We start from the raw sequence: 22,456 nt of genomic DNA on the forward strand, positions 1-22,456 counted from the left end.
CGACACCTGTGTATTGGCATTCCGTGTGTGAATGTGCGCCTGCTGATATCGGGATTGTCGAACTAACGCGTCACTCAAAGTTCCGGATCGGGAACCTCATCACAGACATGTCAAACGTTTTACCTGAATACCCCGCCCCATTGTCCAAATGACCTTTCCGCCATAGACCTCCTTCACACAAACCGCCAAACTCGCGCATCTCAGCGGGCCACTTCAGAGGTGTCGTCCCTCCACACAGCTAGTTTTCTATGACCACCCTTTCTCTGACAGGAACGTTTACGTTTGGTAAAAACGCACAACTGTAGATAAATTGGACCAATCAGATGAAAATAATGGTAAATACAAGATGGGCAAGGGGTGTGCGACCACAGCCCCGGTAGTGTACAACTGGTAATTATAAACAGAGCTAGACTGGCACGCTAGGCACGGAGGAACGGTTTGCATTTGGCAATGTGCTTGTCCAGTTGGTCCCAGATCTGCTGGAAATTCGCTTTGTCCAAATGTCGACGCTGATCCAGATTGATCACGCGCACGTTCCACTTGGCCACATTCGCATCCAGAGGCATGTTGGTGTGCTTGAGATGAAACCCCTTGACTAGAACAGGAGAAAATGAGGAGGAATAAGGGAAAATTGGAAAACAAACGCATGCGCTTGATTCGTTCTTAGAAAATTATGGTTAATTGCATGCATATTCTGGACACAACTGAACTCTTTAATGAACAAAAATGATGCTTGTCATTAAGTGATGAATTGACCCGCCAGGTTGACTCAACGGTTTTGAGACAAACAGGAACAGGTTTAAACTGTGCCTCACTGAGAAAGGGGTAGATAGTACGCATGATTTCCACAAACTGACTAACCAGATGAAAAATTTGCAAGGAGTCCTACCGAGGATGACCAGTGACAATAATCAGTGACAATGGGGCATAAGGCCTCTTCTTTGCATGGGCACGCAGAAAACTGTGGCTGAGGGAAAGTGTTGGTGTGCTCTCCCTGAGGGGCCTCTCTTGAAGGTGTCCCACTGGTTGTACGGCGGTGAAGCACTAGTGGGAAGAACCATTCAAGTATGGGACAATATCCTATAAAATAGAGTGACTCTGAAGGGGCATTTCCAAAAAAATGAAGTTCTCCTGTACTGCACCGTGTACAGGAATATATTAGTGGTAAATGTCGACAGCCAAGTGCCGTTTCTTCGAGAAGAACGTCCTATTGAATCGTGGAAAGGAAGCATTTTTCCTAGGAAGCTAAAGATTAGGAATCTGATGCCCACCAACCGCATGACAGTCATAACTGTCAATTCAATTGAGCGCTCGCATGCAGCGTCTCAGGGCTCCGATCTAGGGGGCGGGCAGCAGCTGTCAACCGGACCTGAGCAGTGTCTCGGAAATCCCGAGTTTAAATGTCTTCTACGCGTCGCGCCCTCAGTGGCGCTTATTCATCCAAACTATTATCTTCGGTGCATAGCTCCCTTCCCAATCCCCCCACTTAACAGTCCACCTATAGTGCTGCATTTAAGCACTAAGTTATCAGCTCCCGCCTCCAACGCGCAGCTACCTACCCCACCATCCCGAATCATCGGTGAAAGAAACTGTGGGTCAGCTACAATCACTGTACAAGTACATGGTAATTACAGCTGACAATCATGATGAGGCGTGGAGGCTACGTCCCTGACCCATAGGCCAGTATGGATAACAGTACTACAGTGCATACTCTGTCCTTCATTGACATGTTGACATCATGACAGCGTCACCGATATCAAAGGTTGACAAAAATTGTTCTGGTTTCCGGATTGAAAAAATGAATTCATCTAGAGGTCGAGCAGATGAATTCAACTAACACGTAAATTAATTGACCTGCAATTACAAGGACCAGGCTTGGTCTGGCCTGTTTGATGTCGGCAGGTGTGATGGGCGTGCCAAATAGTACGGAAGAACCCCAAAATCACCCTTTAGTTAAATCGCCGGACACCTCTCTGTGATCGGAACACGCGGCTAGTAAAGCAATCCGGATATTATTCCTCCAGCATTGTGGAATCACGTGTCCGGATGAGGTTGGATCTCTAGGCCTAACTGCCATGCTACCTGAAGGTTGCACGAGGGCTAGGATACTGGCAGACTGCCTAAGCTTAGACAGGGGAAGTCGAGAGGCAGAGGTCGGGTTCGAACCACAGACCATCCGGTCACCTTATTACGAAAAGAATGGAGATAACACTAGGAAATTCCAAGAGACTTCAACAGAAATTAGAAGCTTCCAAAAGAAGTTGTTACCAGACGATGAAAAACAAGTTTGTATGCTAACTGACAACGAAATGTAATTAATAGAAAGAGGCCAGAGAATTCAACCCGACAGGAAAACACTATCTCCCAGTATGAGGCCCGCTCGAAGCTTCCAATAGACAGAGAGATCGGCAGAGGCCAGATCACGTATTCGCAATTCCCAAAAAACCGACGACCAATCCGAAGCAATCACACAGACAGCGCCTACCAACCCCCCTGTGCAGAATGTGCAACTTGATGGACAAATCACGGAACACAAATGGCATGCGCGAAACCCAACTGAATTCAGAACGCAACTCAGTCAGTGCACTCCACGCACTTGAGTCAGGCCATCAAATCAACTCCAGTCAGGAGTTAAGTCACACGTGAATGGAATTTGCTAAGGCACTAGAGGTCAACACACAAACTGCGTCAACCGTAGCGATGGCGTCTGCAACCTATCTGTCTCCGACGTACTACGCACCCTGGGGCGAGAGGGCCCAAGTGGTTAGAGTGCGAATTTACCAACCGGAAGGTTCGTGGTTCGAACCCGAACTCTGCCACTCGACTTCCCCTGTCTAGGCTTAGGCAACCTGGCAGTATCCCAGCCCTCGTGCTTCCTACGGATGGCATGGCAGCTAGGCACCGAAAGGGTGTTACAGCTGAACGATTCGACGACGCACCCTGGTAGGCATAGTGGCCAGAGGTCAACCAGGAGTCCCAACAATTAGGTATCACAACCAGCGCAACAACAAATGAAGGCACATCCCAGCTAAAGTACACAGAACTAACACACACGCACACACAATGTTCGTACCAGACAGTCAGCTGATCTCAGAAACACACCAATCAGAAGACAGGATAGCGCTGCACTTGATTCACATTCAATTGATTGTAAAAATCCCCGGAAAAAAGGTTCGCCACGACAATCCGAATGCAGGATTAATTATGGTATTTTACTCCATTACGCTGTTTATAGTTCAGAAATCTCCTGAGAGTAATACTGTCCGCGGACTCAAAGCCTGTCAGCGATACGATTGCAAAGTAGTTAAGCGCCAGGGTCCCCTGATGTTGCACCCAACCATGACGCAGATGATCAAGCGAACACTGCAGGATTATTCGGATCCAACCAAGTATTACAGACGAGTGCAGAGGTATTGAGCCACTCATCTCCTTTTGGCCAACTAAAGCCAATCGCAGTTCACCAACCAAGCCATCCTCTAGGCCCTTGATCGACTGGTGTTTGAGAGATCTACGTATACAGTTGGTAGTACCAGTGGATTTGAGAATTCCCAATGGAGATTTCGTCCTGATTAGCCGCTCGTCACCGAACAGTTAGTGCTCGAAGTACTATCCGGGAGGTCGAGGATTAGAAACTACCGGGAGTTTTGTGACATGCGCACTGCTGACGGTTTCTAATGAGGATGAAACAGCTGTACACTACTTTTCGGCTTTTCAGTATACACCAGCTTCACTTGCAAGAGTAAATCTCCTGTTAAAACCTATGCAGACGATTGTGGTTACCAGCTGCTTGTATGGTTTTTTCTAGTTTCAGGGATGTGGTGGTGGTAGAGCATCTTAGAAGTCCAGACTATGTTCATTTTTTATGGTTCCTCTAACCGTTGTCATTGCGCCCGTGGAAAGTTGAACGGTCAATCTGCTGCACGACAGCTTAGGTGCGGAACAATGGTAAGGCGAGTAGAAGCTGAACGAAGCAGAAAGCGCTAGTTCACGGACAGGGAAGAGCGATAAGAAGCAACAAAAAGAAAGGCCAAAAGGTGGGCGATACCACTGGTTGCCCAAGCCAAAGCGGTTTCGTTTGAGATACGCCACCCTGATCCTTCGACTCAAAAGTCTAACGCACCAAACAGCAGCATCGTCACGTTTCACTACGGATATTTCGTACTTTATTTCTTCCGACAGGCGATCAAGGTTTACATTCCATTCGACCGTACGCACTATCTCCACAGGCTGTGTTAAGGTCTGTATCCAGCCTTCTTCAAAGAAGGCGAAGAATCACTAACAAAGCTTACTGGTGCAGTATGAAACGAAGAGCAAGTGAGTTCAGAATGGGACATGTCGACAGTTATTCCTATCTTCAAAAAAGGTACGGGACACTGTGTGAAGACGACCGCGGCATCGTTCTGTTGGTTGCGGCATCGAGCGTGCTCTCTGGGCTTATCCTTCGAAGGTTGACTAAATACAGGGAGAGACAGATATGTGAAAACCAAGCTGGGTTCCGTCCAGCAAGAGGATGCATCGACTAAATCATTACCTTAGGGCAGATCCTGGAACAACGACACTGCTTGCAGCGACCAACAATAGTTGTGTTTCTTGATCTAAAAGCTGCCTTTGACTCAGTGGACCATCAGGCACCATGGCAGTGTCTGTACAGCAAAAGTGTCCCCTATAAATTCTTGAGCCGTCTTAGGGCGCTGTACGCCAACTCCCGCGGTCGTGTGAAGGTCTACGGAAAGGTATCGCCTGAATTGACCACATTGAGTGGTCTCATGCAATGCTGTCTTCTTTTACATTTCACCATTCCTCTTCAACTTCGTTATTCATGCGATCACAGAAGACTCACAATCAGCCTCTCATGCCAGTGCGGTCGAAGCGCTCCCTAGGAGTCCGCTCACAGATATCGAATACGCAGACGACACTGGTCTTCTTGGATCTGACCCCGTGATAATGCAAACAATATGTGCTTCACGCCGGCAAAGTGTAAATTGCTGCTACAGGACTGGGTGGGTTCGGAACCTAACCTCCTGCTTGCGGATGAGCCAATTGAGACAGTGGACAAATTTGTTTACCTGAGCAGCTGTACCGGTCCCGGTGGCCTCGCAAAAGATGATATTTCCATCTGGGGAAAGCTGCTCTGGGAAGGCCAGATCAGCTTTTGTGAACCTTTGTCACGAGAAATGAGATACTGCAAGGTTGTCCAATCCTAAAATCGTTCCAATCCTAGACAGGAAAGGTCGAGATCGAATAGCAGACATTCCGGTCAGTAAATTCACGCTCCAACCGCTGAGTCATCCAGCCTCCGGCCATGTGTTCTGTCCCTCACTGTCCGGAGGCCAGCCGTCGCTAATAACTGAAATTCACACCATTTGGACGGATGTCACGTGCAGAACACGGACCAAACGAAGGCATGGCCTGACTGGTCAGAATGCCAGCCAATCCGGATCGAGCATCTCTGACTCGACGCCTCTCGCCCCCTCACGGAGATTCTAGCACGACCTTGTGGAACACACCGTGACTACGGTATAAATACAGTCGTAATAATTTCCCTGTCTCCATAGAGAACTGTGTAGAGCTACCGTGCCTTTTGACATACCATAGTGGGCGGAACAGGGAGCCAAGGGACCGATACAGAGTTGCACGACCGTCCAGCAAGACATAACACTCAGAGGCCGAAATCTCCGGATCTACTGATCTACCTTTCTCATTGCTTCCGTCTCGAGGGTAGAATGTGCGTCTACACACAATCTTCCTTATTTATTCTTCACCTTCCTGTCTTGAAATTTGGCACTATCGATTTCCTGTGATGCAACAAATATTCTTGTTGCTGTTATCGATCTTCAAATGTGATAATTCGTCCTTTTTCCCTCGGTTAGACGTTAGAGGTGAACAATTACACCAGTCTAACCTCACTGCGAAAATTTGCATCCTCTCTTCTGCTGCGGGCTTTTATGATGATTGCTCCAATGCTTGAAACACCTGAATGTCCCAAATCGCTCCGCTTGGAGGAGAATCAGAGCTCTTCGCTGAACTTTCCATCTCCGATTGTCTTTCTTCTCGCCGCTGCTCCGTACTAGTTTACTCAGCCTCTTGCCACCAGGATTGCTCACCCTCTCCTGTCAGAATTCAGCACTTCCCAACTAGTTGGTACTTTGACCATTTCGTTCCGTAAATGTGCCACTGAACTTGTCCTCTTTCGTCGATTTTTATCCACTGGTATTTTTTTCAAGGTGGAGAAATTCATTTGTCCTTTCCATCCCCAAAATTGGCTACTTCACTGGTGGGTCAGTAGTTAGAACGCGGACTTGGTGACCGGAAGGTTCGTGGTTCGAACCCGAACTCTGCCTCTCGACGGCTTGGGCAACCAGGCAGTATTCCGACCCTCGTGCTTCCTTCGGGTGGCATGGAACCGAAAGGATGCTACAGCTGAAGGATTTTTTCTGACGCCAACAGCTACCGACCATCTCCACTGCTTTCATTTTGTTCAAATTTCTCAAGGCAATTATGACAACACGACTCCCTGTGATCTTGAAGACAACGAACTTTTGGGTTCAGGCGCCACTACCCCACGGGTGATATGTTGACTACCGTTCTGAATTCCTTTGGTGGAATGAATGCGGCTGTCTTTGAGCGGGTTCCGTAGGCGGACCTCCTTGTGAAACCTCCAATGAATCCTTTGGTGGAATGCGGCTGTCTTTGAGCGGGTTCCGTAGGCGGACCTCCTTGTGAAACCTCCAATGAAGGCGTGTCTGAATTTTGTGATGCTGTACTTTCCATGCTCACACTTCTTACAGAGGTTTCTTTTCAACTTCTCGTTTGTCCAATAAAAAACTTTGTCACCATTGAGAGACCCGGCGACCCTACAACCTGTTGGAAGAAACACCAAACCTGTGAGGAAGCAACAGCGGGAGAGCCCACCCCGGAACAACAACAACGTGGATTATGGGCGATAGAAACTGGCGGGAAAGGCGCGACAAGGGAAAAACTAACCTAGGGAAAATATAACGGCCGGATCAGAGCCGATTGGCCAACCTTTGAACTGCCAGGCCTGGCCTTGAACAAACACCGCGACAACTCGGTTCCATTCGTCCGGCTGTAGTTTATTCGGTTGGTCAATTATCCGATAGGGCACACTCCGACCGTCAGATTTTTGGCGGTGAATCAGAATTTCATTTTCCCGACGGACACCGGCTGCCTGTTTTTCTTGCGAAGTGACAAAACATAGATCCTGTGGTTTAGGGATGAAAGTGAAATGCTGATCAATACGACCGAAGCATGAAGTCATACATTCAAACAATCAGATAAACCTGGTCATTGTTCGTTTCCTGGTAAATCGAAACAAAGTATAGAGCAACAAACTGGATTGAGACACCATTTTCCTTTTCCTTCGAAACGAAGATTCCCCGGAGAATACCGATGTACCGCTTTCCCCAGTTTCTCAGTCGAATTTAAACGCTCGGTGTTTCAATTGCTTATCGAGATTCCACTAGGCTATGCTAAAAAACCTAGGAACGTACACCTGTCCCATCTATCATTGGACATCGAGACGTGCTCATTGAGGGAGGTGGTTCTAATGTAGGAACTGTGTCTTCCAGTGTCGCCCACCCCAAGGTCCCTATTCGGGGGAGATTGAAATCGCCAATGCAGCCAAGGCTGTTGATCAGCAAGTCCATACTTCACTGACCGCCTGTGGAATATTTAGCCGAAGAATGGAAAAACAAAACTCAGTGAGACAGACGGTACCCCGACACGTGAACCCAACCAACCCAACTTACTGGAAGCGTCCAGCAAATACAATCAGGGTGAACAGATTCTCCGGCAGGCATCGGGCTAAATGAATCAAAGCGCAATAATTCTACACCTATCAGCCACTTAATTGTAATTTCGAAACGCAAGCATATATATGAAAAAAATACCTCCAAAGACACTCCATGCGTACCCTTTGTAGCTTTGTTCGTGAGACGAATGTAAAAAGGCGTGGCCGGAAGCTGAAAAATGAATTCTTACATCCTTCGTGCTTCAAGGCTCCAAACAACTCACCAGAAGCAGTGAGTCATGGGAGGGCCTTTAGGACCGACCCAACCGAAACCGTACTGTGGTAGCAGCAACGAATACTATGAGTATACGGAGTGTTTTTGGTGAATACTGCCTGCGTCGTATGAGCGAATAAAGAATTATCTCCCTTCCCCGCATTTGTTTTTGATGAGGATTTCACTCGAACGTAAGACGTTATATCCAGAGAGGAATCGCTTTGCTGAAGATTGTTAGTAGCTTGTTCTCGACCTTTAAAAATAAAACCGGCGAAAAGTTTGTGTTTACTGGTCAAACATACACTGTGACTTGTGCTTCCAAACTTTTGTATTTTGGCTCGAATGTGAGAAAAACTGGAATTAGGGAAATCAATATCCATTTGATGCACACATTCAAGAACAGCATGAACAATTAACAAATTATTTGTGGCTGTCAAATCCGTACAGCGAACGGGATAAAAGCAGTAGTTATCGTAACATCGAACTTACATGTTTAAGTAATTCCCTACAAAATGAACTTACTACATCAGACTTTGCTGCACCGAGGGACCACCTTGATGAATATTTTAACCTGTGGGACCTGTGGGACAAACTAACCATTACCATAACATCCCAGAGGGGAATTTATACTACTGACAAAGAATCACATTCGGTTGAAGGGTATCATAAACGAGAGATTCAGTTGAGTTTCTCGAATCTGTTTGCAAATTAGTGTATTTCAAGAATCCGGATTCAAGGAGAACAGAAAAATTGAGGAAGACACTCGGAAACCATGTCCACTTGATGAGCTTTAGGAAATCCGGAAGCTAGCATAAGCTGTCGAAGAGTTTTCAGCAACCTTCCGAGTGGTGCCCCTTCAAGAGAATCACAAGGGCGTTGGACAGTAATCACTCCTGATGACGCGAAACACTCCACTGTTGACGCTAGTCTTTAAAAGTCCATGTATCCAAGTACGAAAGGTGGGGTAGCAGTCACTTTAAGAGGAATATTCTGGGGCTGCTCAGAGGAACTACTATCCTCAGCGTGGGTTATCTCTCGAAAATAAGGCCTAATCAACATGGGAGAACTTACACTGTGCCTAACCACAGGTCACACACATGGGCACCCTTCCAAGCGCCAAAAGTGCACAGTGAATAGCGATGCAGTCATAACAAAATAACACGGAACAGCACTGTTATACTTGGATTTCAGACACACATGCAGATGTGGGCAAAACCAAGAGGAGAATCGATGCTCGAACTGGTTAGCGGCTAACTTCGCAGGGAATGATTTGAAATCTGGAGACTCCTAGAACTGTGACCCACAATTAACGTGTCACCTGTTTTTTTTAAAGAGGAAGAAAACAACGTGACTGGGAAGGTACCTGAAGGATGTCCCTGGCATTGTACATGGTGATGAGACTCGTGGGAGCTGCAGGAATGATAATGATAGGAATTCGAGAGGACCGTGCCTTGGATCGAGCGGCCAAGCGGGCATCCGTCACAGAACGGAGACTGTTGCGATCTTTGTGTAGAGAAAAGTGAAAGAAACTTGGACAATCGATGAAATCAACCAAGTGGAGAAGGAAAAGATAATTCGACGGTAAAATGTGTGGCTGGTTGGGCCTGGGTTTAACTCAGATTGATCACCCATTTTTCAATCGAACCAAAGGGAAAAGTAATCCTGTCTCGAGTTGTCTAAATTGACTGATGAGTTGCGACCCCCATTAGGCATTTCCACACATCTGCTTCGATTGTGTACAGTCACTTCAGAGGAAATGCGATATGCTGGTGTTAGTTAGCTGAACAGAAGTCACATGGAGTTTGGTCGAACAATATTAGTGCTGAAAAGTAGTTTAGCAACCTGCTAGATTCAGTCTCTTAGGGAAAGTACGCCTATGTCTAGCGAGGTTACCCTACCAGTATTTCTACGCAAATGCGCTGTGCCGGTTGCACAGTTACTGTAACCGACCTTGGTTTGTTACTATGCCTAGCAGGTTACCCTCCCAGTATTTCTACGCAAATGCGCTGTGCCGGTTGCACAGTTACTGTAACCGACCTTGGTTTGTTACACTGCTCTTGTTACTACTCAAACATAGTCAACTGCTTCTGCGTAAAATTAGATAAAGCCGTAATTGCGGCCGTACATCAAACCATCGGCGAGATAGCTGATTGGTTAGAGCGCTAACTTACTGACAGGAAGGTCCGTGGTTCGAACACAACCTCCGCATTCCGACTTCCCCTGTCTAGGCTTGGGCAACCTAGGAGTACTCCAGCTCTCGTGCTTCCTTCGGGTGGTATGACAGCTAGGCACCGAAAGGGTTCTACAGGTGAACGGTTCATTTTTTTCAATTTCACATTAAACCATTGAATTTTCTGTAAAGTTCTGTCACAGTCTTCATGTAGGAAGGTGTCTGGATGCTAGCCGTCTCGAATAACCGAATATCACATCAGTTGGACGATGTGTCACGTGTCACACGGGCCAAACGAAGGAATGACCCGATCGGTCAGAATGTCAGCCAATCCGGATCGAGCACCTTTGACTCGACCATTCTCACCCCCTCACAGAGATTCTAGCACGACCTTGTGGAACACCTTGTGATTACCCTATAAATACGGTTGTAGTGATTTCCCTTTGTCTCCATAAAGGGCTGTGTAGAGCTACCGTGCCTTTTGATATACCATAGCGGGCGGAGCAGGAAGCCAAGGGACCGATACAGAGTTTCACTACCTGTCAGCCATACACAACAGACGGGTACGTGCTAAGCCTTCGAAGACGTGTAATAAGTGCTTCCAAACCGCTCATGACTAGTAAAACGTACACTACTGTCGATAAAAGGTGATTAGAATACAACTCGCAACTCTGTGAACTCTGTACTTGAGTTGGTCTATGAATGATCCAGCTCCATAGACGACATTGGAACTTCACTGACGGGCAGCGGCGTCGTTCGGTAACCCAACACAAAATGAGACTGTAGCAGAGGTTCAGTTCTGTTGTAAGGTGTAGGACACACTAAAAGTGCACTAAACAAGCCTAAAGAAATCTAGTCTTAGAGATGGCATCTCATTTAGTGATCATGTCGCACATGCACCAAGCTGTTTAGTTCTGGTTTAAACACAGGGCAGTTCTACGATCCGCTACACTTTTGACAACCGAATTAAGTATTTCTCATCTCTCTCTCCCTCTCTGAGAGTTCTCAGGGAATTGGAACTGCTCATCCTCACGTCTAGTGGGCAGTTTTGCAAACACGGTCCGTATTTACGAATCCATGTGCTAAAAAGTGTGGTAAACACTTTCAGTTCGTTCCTGGTGTGATACATGACAACTATACACAAACATTCATGCGAGTTGATTGTTCAAGGTCTAGCTCGGAGACAGGGCAACCAGGGTTGTCTGAACAAAAGTCGTAACACATGTGGCTTTCTGGTTGCTGGCTACCAACGTCGTACAGCAGTGAGACTGTTTCGAAGTGGAATCCAAAATAGTACGTCTTGATCGATACGATTAATTAGGACGCGAGCGTTTAGACTGCATTCTGGGTTGCATAACTGATTCGATCGATCAGTCTACTAGTAGTGAGCAGTGGACTCGCTTCTGATTCAATCCTACTTTCGCCTGATGCTTCCTAGCCACTGCCAATGATCAGGTTGATGCGCATTCTGCGTCAATGCGATTGTAAAAAAAAAGAACCGAGTTGGTCCCAAGGTCCAGATAAGGGTGCATAACATAGTAGAACAGTGGATGGCATATTTTCATAAAGGAAACTAGCCGCAAGGTTGCTGAAAACCCTTCGACAGCCCACGACCGATTTCGCCCTTCCACCTCGGGCTCATCAGGTAGGCGCAGTCCCCGAGTTTCCGTCAACCTTAAGTTCTACTTGAAACCAAATTGCACGAAATTAGCGAAATACACTCATTTACAAACATGAAATCGAAGAAATCGTTCAGCTGTAGCATCCTTCCGGTGCCTAGCTGCCAGGCCACCCGAAGGAAGCACGAGGGCTGGGATACTGCCAGGTTGCCCAAGCCTAGACAGGGGAAGTCGAGTGGCGGAGGTCGGATTCGAACCACGGGCCTTCCGGTCAGTAAATTCGCGCTCTAACCACTTGGGCCGTCTCGCCCCAATACAATACGAGTCTGTTTTATGATGATGACTCGTGTTACAAACATGAGTCATTAGCATAAAAAAGACTCATATTGTATAAAATCGTGCCGTTCTGCAGTGGCAACCTTTCGGTGTCTAATTGTCATGCCAACAGAAGGAAGCAAGAGGGGGGGCTGGGATACTGCCTGGTTGCCCAAGCCTAGACAGGGGAAGTCGAGTGGCGGAGGTCGGATTCGAACCACGGGCCTTCCGGTCAGTAAATTCGCGCTCTAACCACTTGGGCCGTCTCGCCCCAATACAATACGAGTCTGTTTTATGATGATGACTCGTGTTACAAACATGAGTCATTAGCATAAAAAAGACTCATATTGTATAAAATCGTGCCGTTCTGCAGTGGCAACCTTTCGGTGTCTAATTGTCATGCCAACAGAAGGAAGCAAGAGGGGGGGCTGGGATACTGCCTGGTTGCCCAAGCCTAGACAGGGGAAGTCGAGTGGCGGAGGTCGGATTCGAACCACGGACGTTCGGGTCAGTAAATTCGCGCTTTAACCATCTCTCCCCCAATTTACAACACTAAGAACCTCGATTAAGTGGTCGAGGATTATGGGTTTGACAGCACTGTCAGGTATGCGATAACAAACGAGCCGGATACTCCGGTTGCGCCCACTGGTGTTCACGTCAGTCATACCATTCACAGGCGCTGATGGGCGGTGAATCCACCAAATTAGAGAGTTGAACATCATCAAGCTACAAATGCATACTTGTGGTTTGGAGGGCCGAGTTTGTCGAAGTGACACAGTCAAGCTACGGGAATTACTCGCATTCACCAAAAACAGCTCTGAATGAAACTCATACCTAGGATGACAAAAGAATTGATGGGCGCACTAGGAAGTTTTGTTCAAAAACCGACCATTAGTCGAGCCGAAAGAGCGCACAGACAACTCACAGGGATCTGGGGTGGCAGATGGTGTCATGGGTACGCCCGAACCCAACGCACGAGGATCTCGAGTTGCACCACCATCATGCGGAAGGGGAGTCTCACCGCCCCTAGGAGTCCTGTAACTGGCAGTGCGAGGCGCCGAAGGATTTGGTGTATCACCGCCCGGTCCCACAGCAGCGTTACCCCCACCTGTGACCATGGCAGCCAATGCCTTACCATGGTAGGTTGCCATAGTATCGATCCTAAAACCGGCGGTCTCTTCGCGGCCGCTGGCAAATCGTTCCTGGTCGTACCTGGAGTAGTGCATCTGCGGATGGTGGTGGGAATGGGGGTGAGGAATCGCGGAATTGCCCACGGACATGCCCGGTTGTCCAGTGCTAATGGCCATAGCGGAGCCCGTGTTGGTGTAGTTGGTAGCACCTGGGGCGGGTTTCGGGTAAGAAGCCCCAACTGCCAGTGGTTGGGGGAACGAAGAGAGCATGTGCGCCGCTCCACCAGCGGCCAGGGGGTAACCGAATTTGTTTAGGTTTCGCAAATCGGCACCACTGGAGTCCTCCTTCAGCTGAAAGTGTGAAACAAGATAAAGTATGTCATATTGGTTGCCCACAATCAACCTTACCTACAGAGGGACAGACTTCCGAGGAGAGAACAGGTGATCACAATAGCCTGTTTGATACGTCAGGTGAATCGAGGATAACATTAATCTTTTCACACGATTTCAGTGTGGCGATCCGGTCGGAAGGGTCAGGCGGACCATTTGCGGGCCCATACATCGTTCCTGAACACACAGGGAGAGATACTCTCATCAACAACACCAGTGATGCAATAAACCAGTAATGAATAAGTGTTTAACTGCCGTCAAAAAGCACTCCACGATAGTGGAAAACAACCCACACGAGCTGTACAAAAACGTATAAGCACACGCTTCCCCGCTCGTGGAAACTGTTGTCATCGACACCTTCAGATGCGCACAAAAGCATGTGATCTCGAGACAGCTCAGTGGTTGAAGGGCGAACCCACTGACCCGAAGGTCCATGGTTTGACACAGCCACAGGTCTATAGCCTAAACAGATTTACAAGACCGAGAGAGAGTTGACACACTCAAGCAAGCCAGAAACTTACAATCACATTCCGCAAAATACCAAGGACGATATTCTCATAAAAGGTCTTTCCTTGACTTTGGAGTACGGTTACCCGGGTACGCCATCGCCGCTCCCGAGCTATAATTGGTCGCACGGCGACTTCGTCCGCAGCCAAGGCGGTCCTCGGTATGGATCCATCTGTGAACGGCTGGACGTGGGTTGTGTCATCAATCCGAATGATTGTTTGTTGTTCTCCAGCCAGACCGGGTCGTGGACCGCGAGCCAAAGCGGCAGCTCCGGTGGCGGCTGTGAGTTGGTCGGCTTTTTGGCTCGCTGCCGTAGACTCCAAAACTTGATCGATATCATCAGTTTTAATTCGCTGCTGTTGGATAGCCCTGAACTTAGCACGCCATGTCTGCGAGAGAGGAACAGACAGACCGATTGATCAAAACAATGACTATTTTACGAAATGGGATATCAAGTGTAGGCGTTGGAAATGATGAGATAAACATGAAAACGATCCAGCAAGATGAACTAGACAGACCTTTGGCTAGAGTACGTGATCTATGACCATGAAAATCATAGCGTTATAGAGGGCTCCTGGTGAGGTCAACAGAGGGGATGAAAAATTCGAATGAATAAACTTCCTCGGTGTCTAATCAATTAACAGGCGTTATGTACCCAGGCATCGAACTTTATGTGCAACGTTGCCAACGTACCAGTGATAAGAACACCGCACCACCATCAGTTGTAAAAACTGCGCACATGCTGTAAAGAGGTCACAGCTGCCATAGTTTCGTTTTCCGATGACCTGGGGAAACGGGCGTGAATAGTTACGCATCGGAGGCGGGAGGTGATATAATTGATGCGTGAATCCAAGTGACAGTGGGATTTTCACTGAGCAGATCAGAAAGTAAGCTATGCATTGAAGGCAACAACTTGGATGCATAAGCGCCATTGAGGGAGCGACTGGACCATAACTGACAGTGTCCCTAATCACTGATGTGCCCTGAATCAGGGTCACCATCCTGGGAGATCGCAATGACCAGCGCAGCTGAGTTTGCTGGTAATGGCGTCCATACTTCGCTGTCAAGTCGTTCGACGATGTCTGTGTTGCTATGGCGTCAGATCCAAGAAGAGCTATACCATCTACGCACTCTGTATCCGTGAGCAGATGCACTGGAAGTATTCCAATCTCACAGGCATTAAAGGCTGGAGGTGAGTGTCCCATATTCACATCCATAACGAGGTTGAAGAGGAAAGATGAAAGAGTGGGGTCAATCCACTCAACCCTGCACTGACGATGCCACCTCGATTGGTGATGAAACGTTTGCAAACCAACTGCCACGCTCAGCGAACAGACCAACAACCAAGCAGCGAACCCGAACTATCTACATTCCACAACAGTGCCAAGCACAATCCCTATCGAATAGACTGACCACCGTCGTACCATCTTTCGGCATACGCTTCGCACCTCCAAACTGCAAAGCCATGCTCCAGAACATGAGGACTCTGAATACTCCTACAATTCAAGGAGAATCATTAGAAGTTGTGGAGAATTTCATGTACCTCGGTAGTTGTATTGGCTCTGATGGAGGTTTGTTTGATGAAGTCAGTTCAAGAATCGCAAAGGCTCGAATCACGTTTGTTAATATGCGTCACCCGTGGCGTCAAAAAGGCATCTCACTGGATCTTAAGGGTCGTGTGTACCAGGCTACAGTAAGGGCTGTGTTGTTGTATGGGTGCGAGACATGACCTCTGCGGATAGATGATGTGAGGCGTCTTCAGGTTTTTGATCACCGATGCCTGAGAAGCGTGGCTGGTTTTGGACTGCGTCACTGTGTTAGTAACGAGGTAATCTGAAAACGGGTGTACAACAGGTGGTTCAAACGCAGAAAACATCCAGCACCACCAACTGCGGTGGCTGAGCCATGTGCTACGCGTGGCGGATGAGTTTTGTTCTGCGTGCTTCCTTCAGAACGGTTCAAACCGCGAGGTGGATTTGGCAAGTCTGTGATAGATTACGAAGAGTTTGGGTGTTGTTGGTGTTTTACGCCTTCCAGTATGGCGTCGTCATGTACCGCCTGCGCTTGCAAGAAACGGCGGCTGCTCGATGTCAGTGGCGTTCGTGCTGTCAGTTTCTTTCCAGATTGTCCGACTGAGCGTTTGGAGGTGTAGGCACCTCACAATGCTTGACATAGGGCAGCACTAGATACCCTCACTCATCCATTCTTTTCCTCTTCTCTTTACTGTAGAGATTTGTATACAACTAAATGTGATTCGTGAGTGAACGGCAGTGAAGCACCGAAGGAAGCAGGGAAGCTCAAATACTGTAAGGTTACCTAAGCCCAGACGGAAGCGGTCGAGATGCTGGATTTGGGTTCGAACACTGGACAATGAGTTTGCGTCCCGAACACTGAGCAGCCTCGGGCTCGTGGCTACGATTACTGGCCGGGTGTGGACAAACAGATAGATGAACCCGTTTACACGTGTTCCAGATGCCAACTGCTCTCTGAAAGGTGAACTATGCTCATAGGGTGCACCAGAAACCCCATGGTCACGACTTTAAGTTGTTGTGTCTTAATGAACGGTCGCGCAGGTTTGTGTCGGCCTTTGGCCTCCTGCTCCGTCCACTATGGTATATCAGAAGGCACGGTGGCTTCAGACGTCCATTTATGGAGATAAAGGAAGATTGTTACAACCATATTTATAGGGTGATCACATAATCTTCCACAAGGTCACGATAAGAATCTTTGTGAGGGGGCGAGAAACGCTTAGCTATAGACGCTCGATCCAGACTGGCTGACATTCTGGTCCGTAGCCAATGTGTGAAACTCCCGTTCAATTGACGTGATGTTCGGTAGATAGAAGCGGCTGGCTTCCGGACACGTGTTGAATTCGTGAGTACAATCAATGGGTAGCATTACCTAGTGTATGCTCAAAGCAAACTGCCGGATAAGTCTTCATGGAGGGCAGTACTTTTCGTGACACAAGTATAAAACTAAAAGCCGCACTCAGTCGTTCTGGAACTCCGGGCGTCTTACGCTCCGACAACAGTAGGGCATTAGTCACAACAGAATTTTCAGTTTTGTCAGCAGAAAGGTACTCAGTAAATCCGGGCCACCATTCCACCCACAATCCAATGGCCAGGTGAAATCATTCATAGACACGTCGAAAAGAGCACTGATGAGACCCAAAGAGGAGCGGATCACATCGAAAATCACCGGGATGCCTTCGCTGACTGAAGACACAATACACCAAATAGTGGTTTGCTGAAAGACCCGGAAAGTTCGTCAACTTGTTGACGTTATTTGCGCAGACGCACGTCCAAAGATTTCTAGGAACAGTTGTAGAATTCACAGTTGCTAACAATCGTTTACCACCGCACTCGAAACGTGTACCCCCACATTTGGGTGTCACACAAACTAGCTGCGCTCTTCACGCACGATAGTGGTTTCTTGTTAGATACTCTCTAACCCGAGATGGTTCAGTGGTCGGGCCGCGAATTTACTGAACGAGAGGTCTGTGGTTCGAATCCGACCCTTGCATTTCGGCTGCATTTATCTACGCTTGGACAACCTGGCAGTATCTCATCCCGCGTGCTTCCCTCGGGTGGTATGGCAGCCAGGCATCGGAGGGGCGTTGCAACTGAACGATTATTGTCATTTAGTTATAGGTACTCGTGAACATCCGTCGAGGGTTGTTACAGGTGCTACAACCACTTATATACCCAGAAGGAAGACTGATCGCATTCGAACTCAGGTCATGACAATGAGGGTGAAAACTCGACTGCAGTCCTATGATCTGACATCCAAAGTGGGAGTGTTGGGAGAGCCGTCTTCATACGTTTTCATTTTACTTGGCTATTGTAGTCTATCACTGATGTTTATTTGGACTGTGGCGCTCTTTGTTGGCCCGTCTTGCACATTGAGTCATCACACTATTCGTTTTTCTCCAATAGGAATCTTACAAAAACCGCCTGTCTTTTTAGTTGCGTATTGCCCGATGGACAGATGTACAACCTAGAAGTCTGAAAATTAACAATAACCTTCAAAGGCATCTTGACAGACAACTGCACGCAAGACCACGAACCTGAATCTTGTCCAGCGGTATAGACTCTGGTAGGGAGCTGGTTTTCACTTGCTCCGGTGGAATGAACGTAGATGTGCGATTGCTAAATGACGTCTCTAATTTGGCTGCCAACAGTCGTTTCTCTCTGGCGATCGTTTCCTCATCCATGGGAACCGATTTTCCATGACCCGGGGTGATGGCACCATCCGTCTCCGCATTGGAAGCCACAATTAGCCGAGCCCGCTTAGCATCGGCATCCGGTCCGAATGAATCGCCAAGATCGGCTCCATCTAGGAAAAATAGATGGGTGAAAAGTCAAAAAGCGGTGGGTCGGCAGTAATATGCCTTCCAACGTCAAAAACGGCATGAATTGGCCTGTAAGGATCGTGTGTTCATTCTGTCCCAATGAGAAAAAGGGATGGAGATGCACCCGAATTAGAACAACTGGAAGATTTGGAAAGATACGTACTATGGAAAATGACCCCGACACGAAATAGCCAACGGCTGATTAGACCGCTCTTTTACCCCTTCGCAGGGGTACAAAAGGCAGTTTCCTAGACATTGTGATTAGACCGCCCTTTTACCCCTTCTCAGGGGTACAAAAGGCAGTTTCCTAGACATGGGTCTTTTATTTCATGGAAGTGAGAATACGGAGAAGCTTGGTGTCAAAAGACCGCCAGTACAAGTTACATGCAGGAAGACTACACCAAATAGTCGAAGTACGAATGTATTTTCATTCATCTGCTTTTAAATTTTGGACGCATTCCACCAACTGCTGGAAGGCTCGAGTTGGCGAACCCAGGCCTCTACATGTCGGGTCGTAATAACTCACCGAACGAGACATTAACTGTCCATTTCCTGGTCAAAGCCTCCGAGTAATCGTTCATCTGTAGAACCCGAGCTTAGCTGCCACACGATCCAAAGAAAGTACGAGGGCTGAGTTGCTGTCAGGTTTTCCCAGCCGAAGTCAACATGCCCACATTGGATTCGAAACACAACCACTCTTTCGGCGATCTGCACCCGTGGAAAGTCCTGCAAGGTAAACGCCACACTGACAACCCCATGAAAAGTCCTGCAAGGTAAACGCCACACTGACGTGCGAAGTACATGGTACAGCTATAGTTATAGTGTGAATGGTTCGTCCGCCAACGTGCGCCAGAATCGCGGGCCTTATTATTTCACCGAAGTTGTAAGGTTATTGGTTGTATGCGGGCCAGATACTGCCTGGATGTTCACACCTAAGTGGGATTAGAGCTTCCAACCAAGGACTTTGGCTCAACGGTCAGACTGCAGGACATAGCGTACATTCTAACATACTGACACAGTAGTACAAATTGTCAAGGAGGGTCACCATATATGTTTTGACTCCCAATCTGGAAGACCAGGAGACTGTGTCCAACCTCTACCCCTTGACCAAGTGGTAGGAGATTCTACAGGTGCTTGAGCGAATCTTCTACAATAGCTTGAGACTCTCGTCCTGACGATCGTTCGGCGGCTCTATGCAAAAACGGCTGTTAGTTCCCCCATCAATGTCTGTCGAACTTATCCGTGTCACTCAGGGGAAAAGGGACGAGGCCAAATAACTCGGGTGAGTCAAAAACCATCAAAGGAGGTTTTCATTAAAAATACCAACCACAGAGGTATCATTCTGACTCCTGTAGTTAGAGCTCTAGCGTTATTGACTCTTCATCTGACGATGGCACGAGAAATTTTGGAGTATAGTTAACAATCGACATGCCGACCGCAAAAAGGCTGAACTACAATAACTCACCAACGAGAGTGCAGCAGTGTTCAACATAGATGTTCTACTTTTGAAAAGCAATAATTTAAGTCTCATAAACAAAAGAAGACATGAGAGAGACTCATTGCTGACCTAATACGAGCATCTTAAAGCGCGCACACATCCAGGCACCCAGGTATTAGGGGCAAAAACTGAAGACAGGAACGCCATCAGAGGACTCAACTTGCAGCACTTTAGCCAAACGCCTGAGAAAATAAAAGACTTGTCGTTTTCGCAGACTTCCTGGGTACACCTTGTCGACCAAGTGTGCTAGCGATCAGTGGAAGATCAAACGACCGGAGCGCATCTTGCATCAGAGACAGCGACATCAGTGTTTACACCGGTGCTTCACTGTCGTTCAACCATGAAGCACATTTAGTTATACATAAAGCCCTAGAATGAAGAGAAGACAAGAATGGATGAGGGAGGGTACTTAGTGCTGCCCTATCCAAACGCTAGTCGGACAATCTGGAAAGAAACTGACAACACGAACGCCACTGACATGCAGCAGCCGCCGTTTCTCGCAAGCGCAGGCGGGGACTCGACGACACCATACTGGAAGGGGTACAACACCAACAACATCCGAATTCTTGCCAGATCATACGTTGTCCACCTCGCGGTTTGAACCATTATGAAGGTAGCACGGAAAACAACACTCATCTCGGTAGATAGTATTCCGACGTGTGGCACATGGCCGAGCCACCACAGTTGACGGTGGTAGGCATTTTCCGCGCTTGAACCACCTGTTGTACAACCAGATGCCCGTTTTCTAATCACCTCATCACTAACCCGCTGACGCTATCAAAACCAGCAACGGTTCTGAGGCATCGGTGACCAAAACCTGAAGACGCCTTACATCATCTGTTTGCAGAGGCCACGTCTCGCAGCCATAGAACAGTATAGTCCTTAGTGTAGCCTTGTGCACGTGACCGTTGAGACCAAGTGATATGCCATTTTGAGGCCTCAATTGACCGTAGGACGCTTGCAGTGATTCCATCAGATACACTTCTGTCAGAACTAAGACAACCACTAATGTATGTGATATTCTCCACAACCTCTAGTGATTAACGTAAATTGTAAGAGGTATGTTCGGAGATGGTGGGTATTCGGAGACCTCATGGTCTTCGAAAACAGTCGAACGAGATTATTGGAATAACCCTAAAGTATTTCCCGCGTTCCTCGTCTATTCTGTTTCCCCAGGATTTCAACTTCAGGACGCTTCTCGATCCGCATGCATACTGATTTTCATCTGATCAACACTAAACTGTCGGTAGTCATTACATGCTATCTACATTCTCGGTAGATGGCTCGGTGGCTAAGGCACGAGCTTACTGACTGGAAGATAATGATTCGAGCAAAACCTCTGCAACACGACTGTTCGTGTCGTAGGACAAAGAACCAGTGACGTCAGGAGCCCTGTTACAACGGGAGTCAGTTTTGCCCTTATGGTTACTACATCTCATGCAAATGTCATTTTTAAAAGTTACTACTACGCCCCGTTCTCTGGGACGGTGCTTGTTTCGAGGTAGACCTTTACTAACCGAAGCTCCCTAGAGGGAAGTTGCGTTCTCTGGGATATTGATATCCCCAACACCTGAAAGAAAATCCTTACTGACTTTACACCCTTAGCACAGAAGACAGTGAGATTTCACCTCCAGATCGCCCCATAATGCGATTCCTCGCAGCAAAGGGTTTACTGTTCTCCGCCGGACTGTTCACCAATAGCTTTCATGGCGTGGTTGAATCTTTAGGAACTACGTTCTTGCCCGCCCCATAATATGATTCCTCGCAGCAAAGGGTTTACTGTTGTCCGTCGGACTGTTCACCGATAGCTTTCATGGCATGGTTGAATCTTTAGGAACTACGTTCTTGCTAATATAGCTCGTAGGATCATTGCGGCACAGGAACCCGAGCCCCACGATAAACTGACAACTAACAAACCGGGTACGAGAAACTCTGCAGGTGTTCAACTGAAACCTCGAAGTAGTTCGGTGGGTCATAGAGGTTCACAACCACATGCATGCCACCCAAAGGAAGCACGAGGACTGGGATACTGCTAGGTAGTCCAAGCCTAGACGGGGGAAGTCGAGAGGCAGAGGTCGGGTTCGAAACCAAGAACCTTCGGGTCAATAAATTCGCACTCTAGCCATCCCGCACCTGCTTCCTTCCACAACCACAAGGCGGTACGGTCGCCCCTTGGCAGTGGAGCAGCATGAAGCAAAGACGTAGCATTTTTCAAGCTGAAAAGACAACCAACTGTTTACAGGCCAGTTATAGGCTATTTTAAGGTTGTTTGAAGTAAAACGTGGTCTTGGGTCGCCTGAATACCCCTTTAGATACCACTATCATCGGAATGCGTACTACACAGCCAACGACAGGGCTGTTAGCCATTTAAAATCCCCAGCACGGGTGAACAAAGGTGTAACATCAGGAACCAATTCACACTGGGGCACGACCCATGGCTAGAGGACTATAC

The 22,456-nt window shown here is 47.8% G+C and overlaps 1 protein-coding gene across 1 annotated transcript in view; it reads right to left on the reverse strand.

Moving 5' to 3' along the window:
- The window catches only part of T265_13266 (hypothetical protein), a gene marked incomplete at both ends in the record, with an annotated part of 30,600 nt that overhangs the window by 4,459 nt on the left and 3,685 nt on the right, over positions 1-22,456 (reverse strand). Inside the window, 5 exons of the mRNA XM_009168015.1 lie at positions 6,985-7,222; positions 9,388-9,527; positions 13,054-13,609; positions 14,170-14,544; positions 18,222-18,490. Coding sequence (XP_009166279.1) covers positions 6,985-7,222; positions 9,388-9,527; positions 13,054-13,609; positions 14,170-14,544; positions 18,222-18,490 — 1,578 coding nt within the window. The remainder of the gene's footprint in view (positions 1-6,984; positions 7,223-9,387; positions 9,528-13,053; positions 13,610-14,169; positions 14,545-18,221; positions 18,491-22,456) is intronic.

The sequence above is a fragment of the Opisthorchis viverrini genome (genome assembly GCF_000715545.1).
Source record: "Opisthorchis viverrini unplaced genomic scaffold opera_v5_50, whole genome shotgun sequence".
Lineage (NCBI taxonomy): Eukaryota > Metazoa > Platyhelminthes > Trematoda > Opisthorchiida > Opisthorchiidae > Opisthorchis > Opisthorchis viverrini.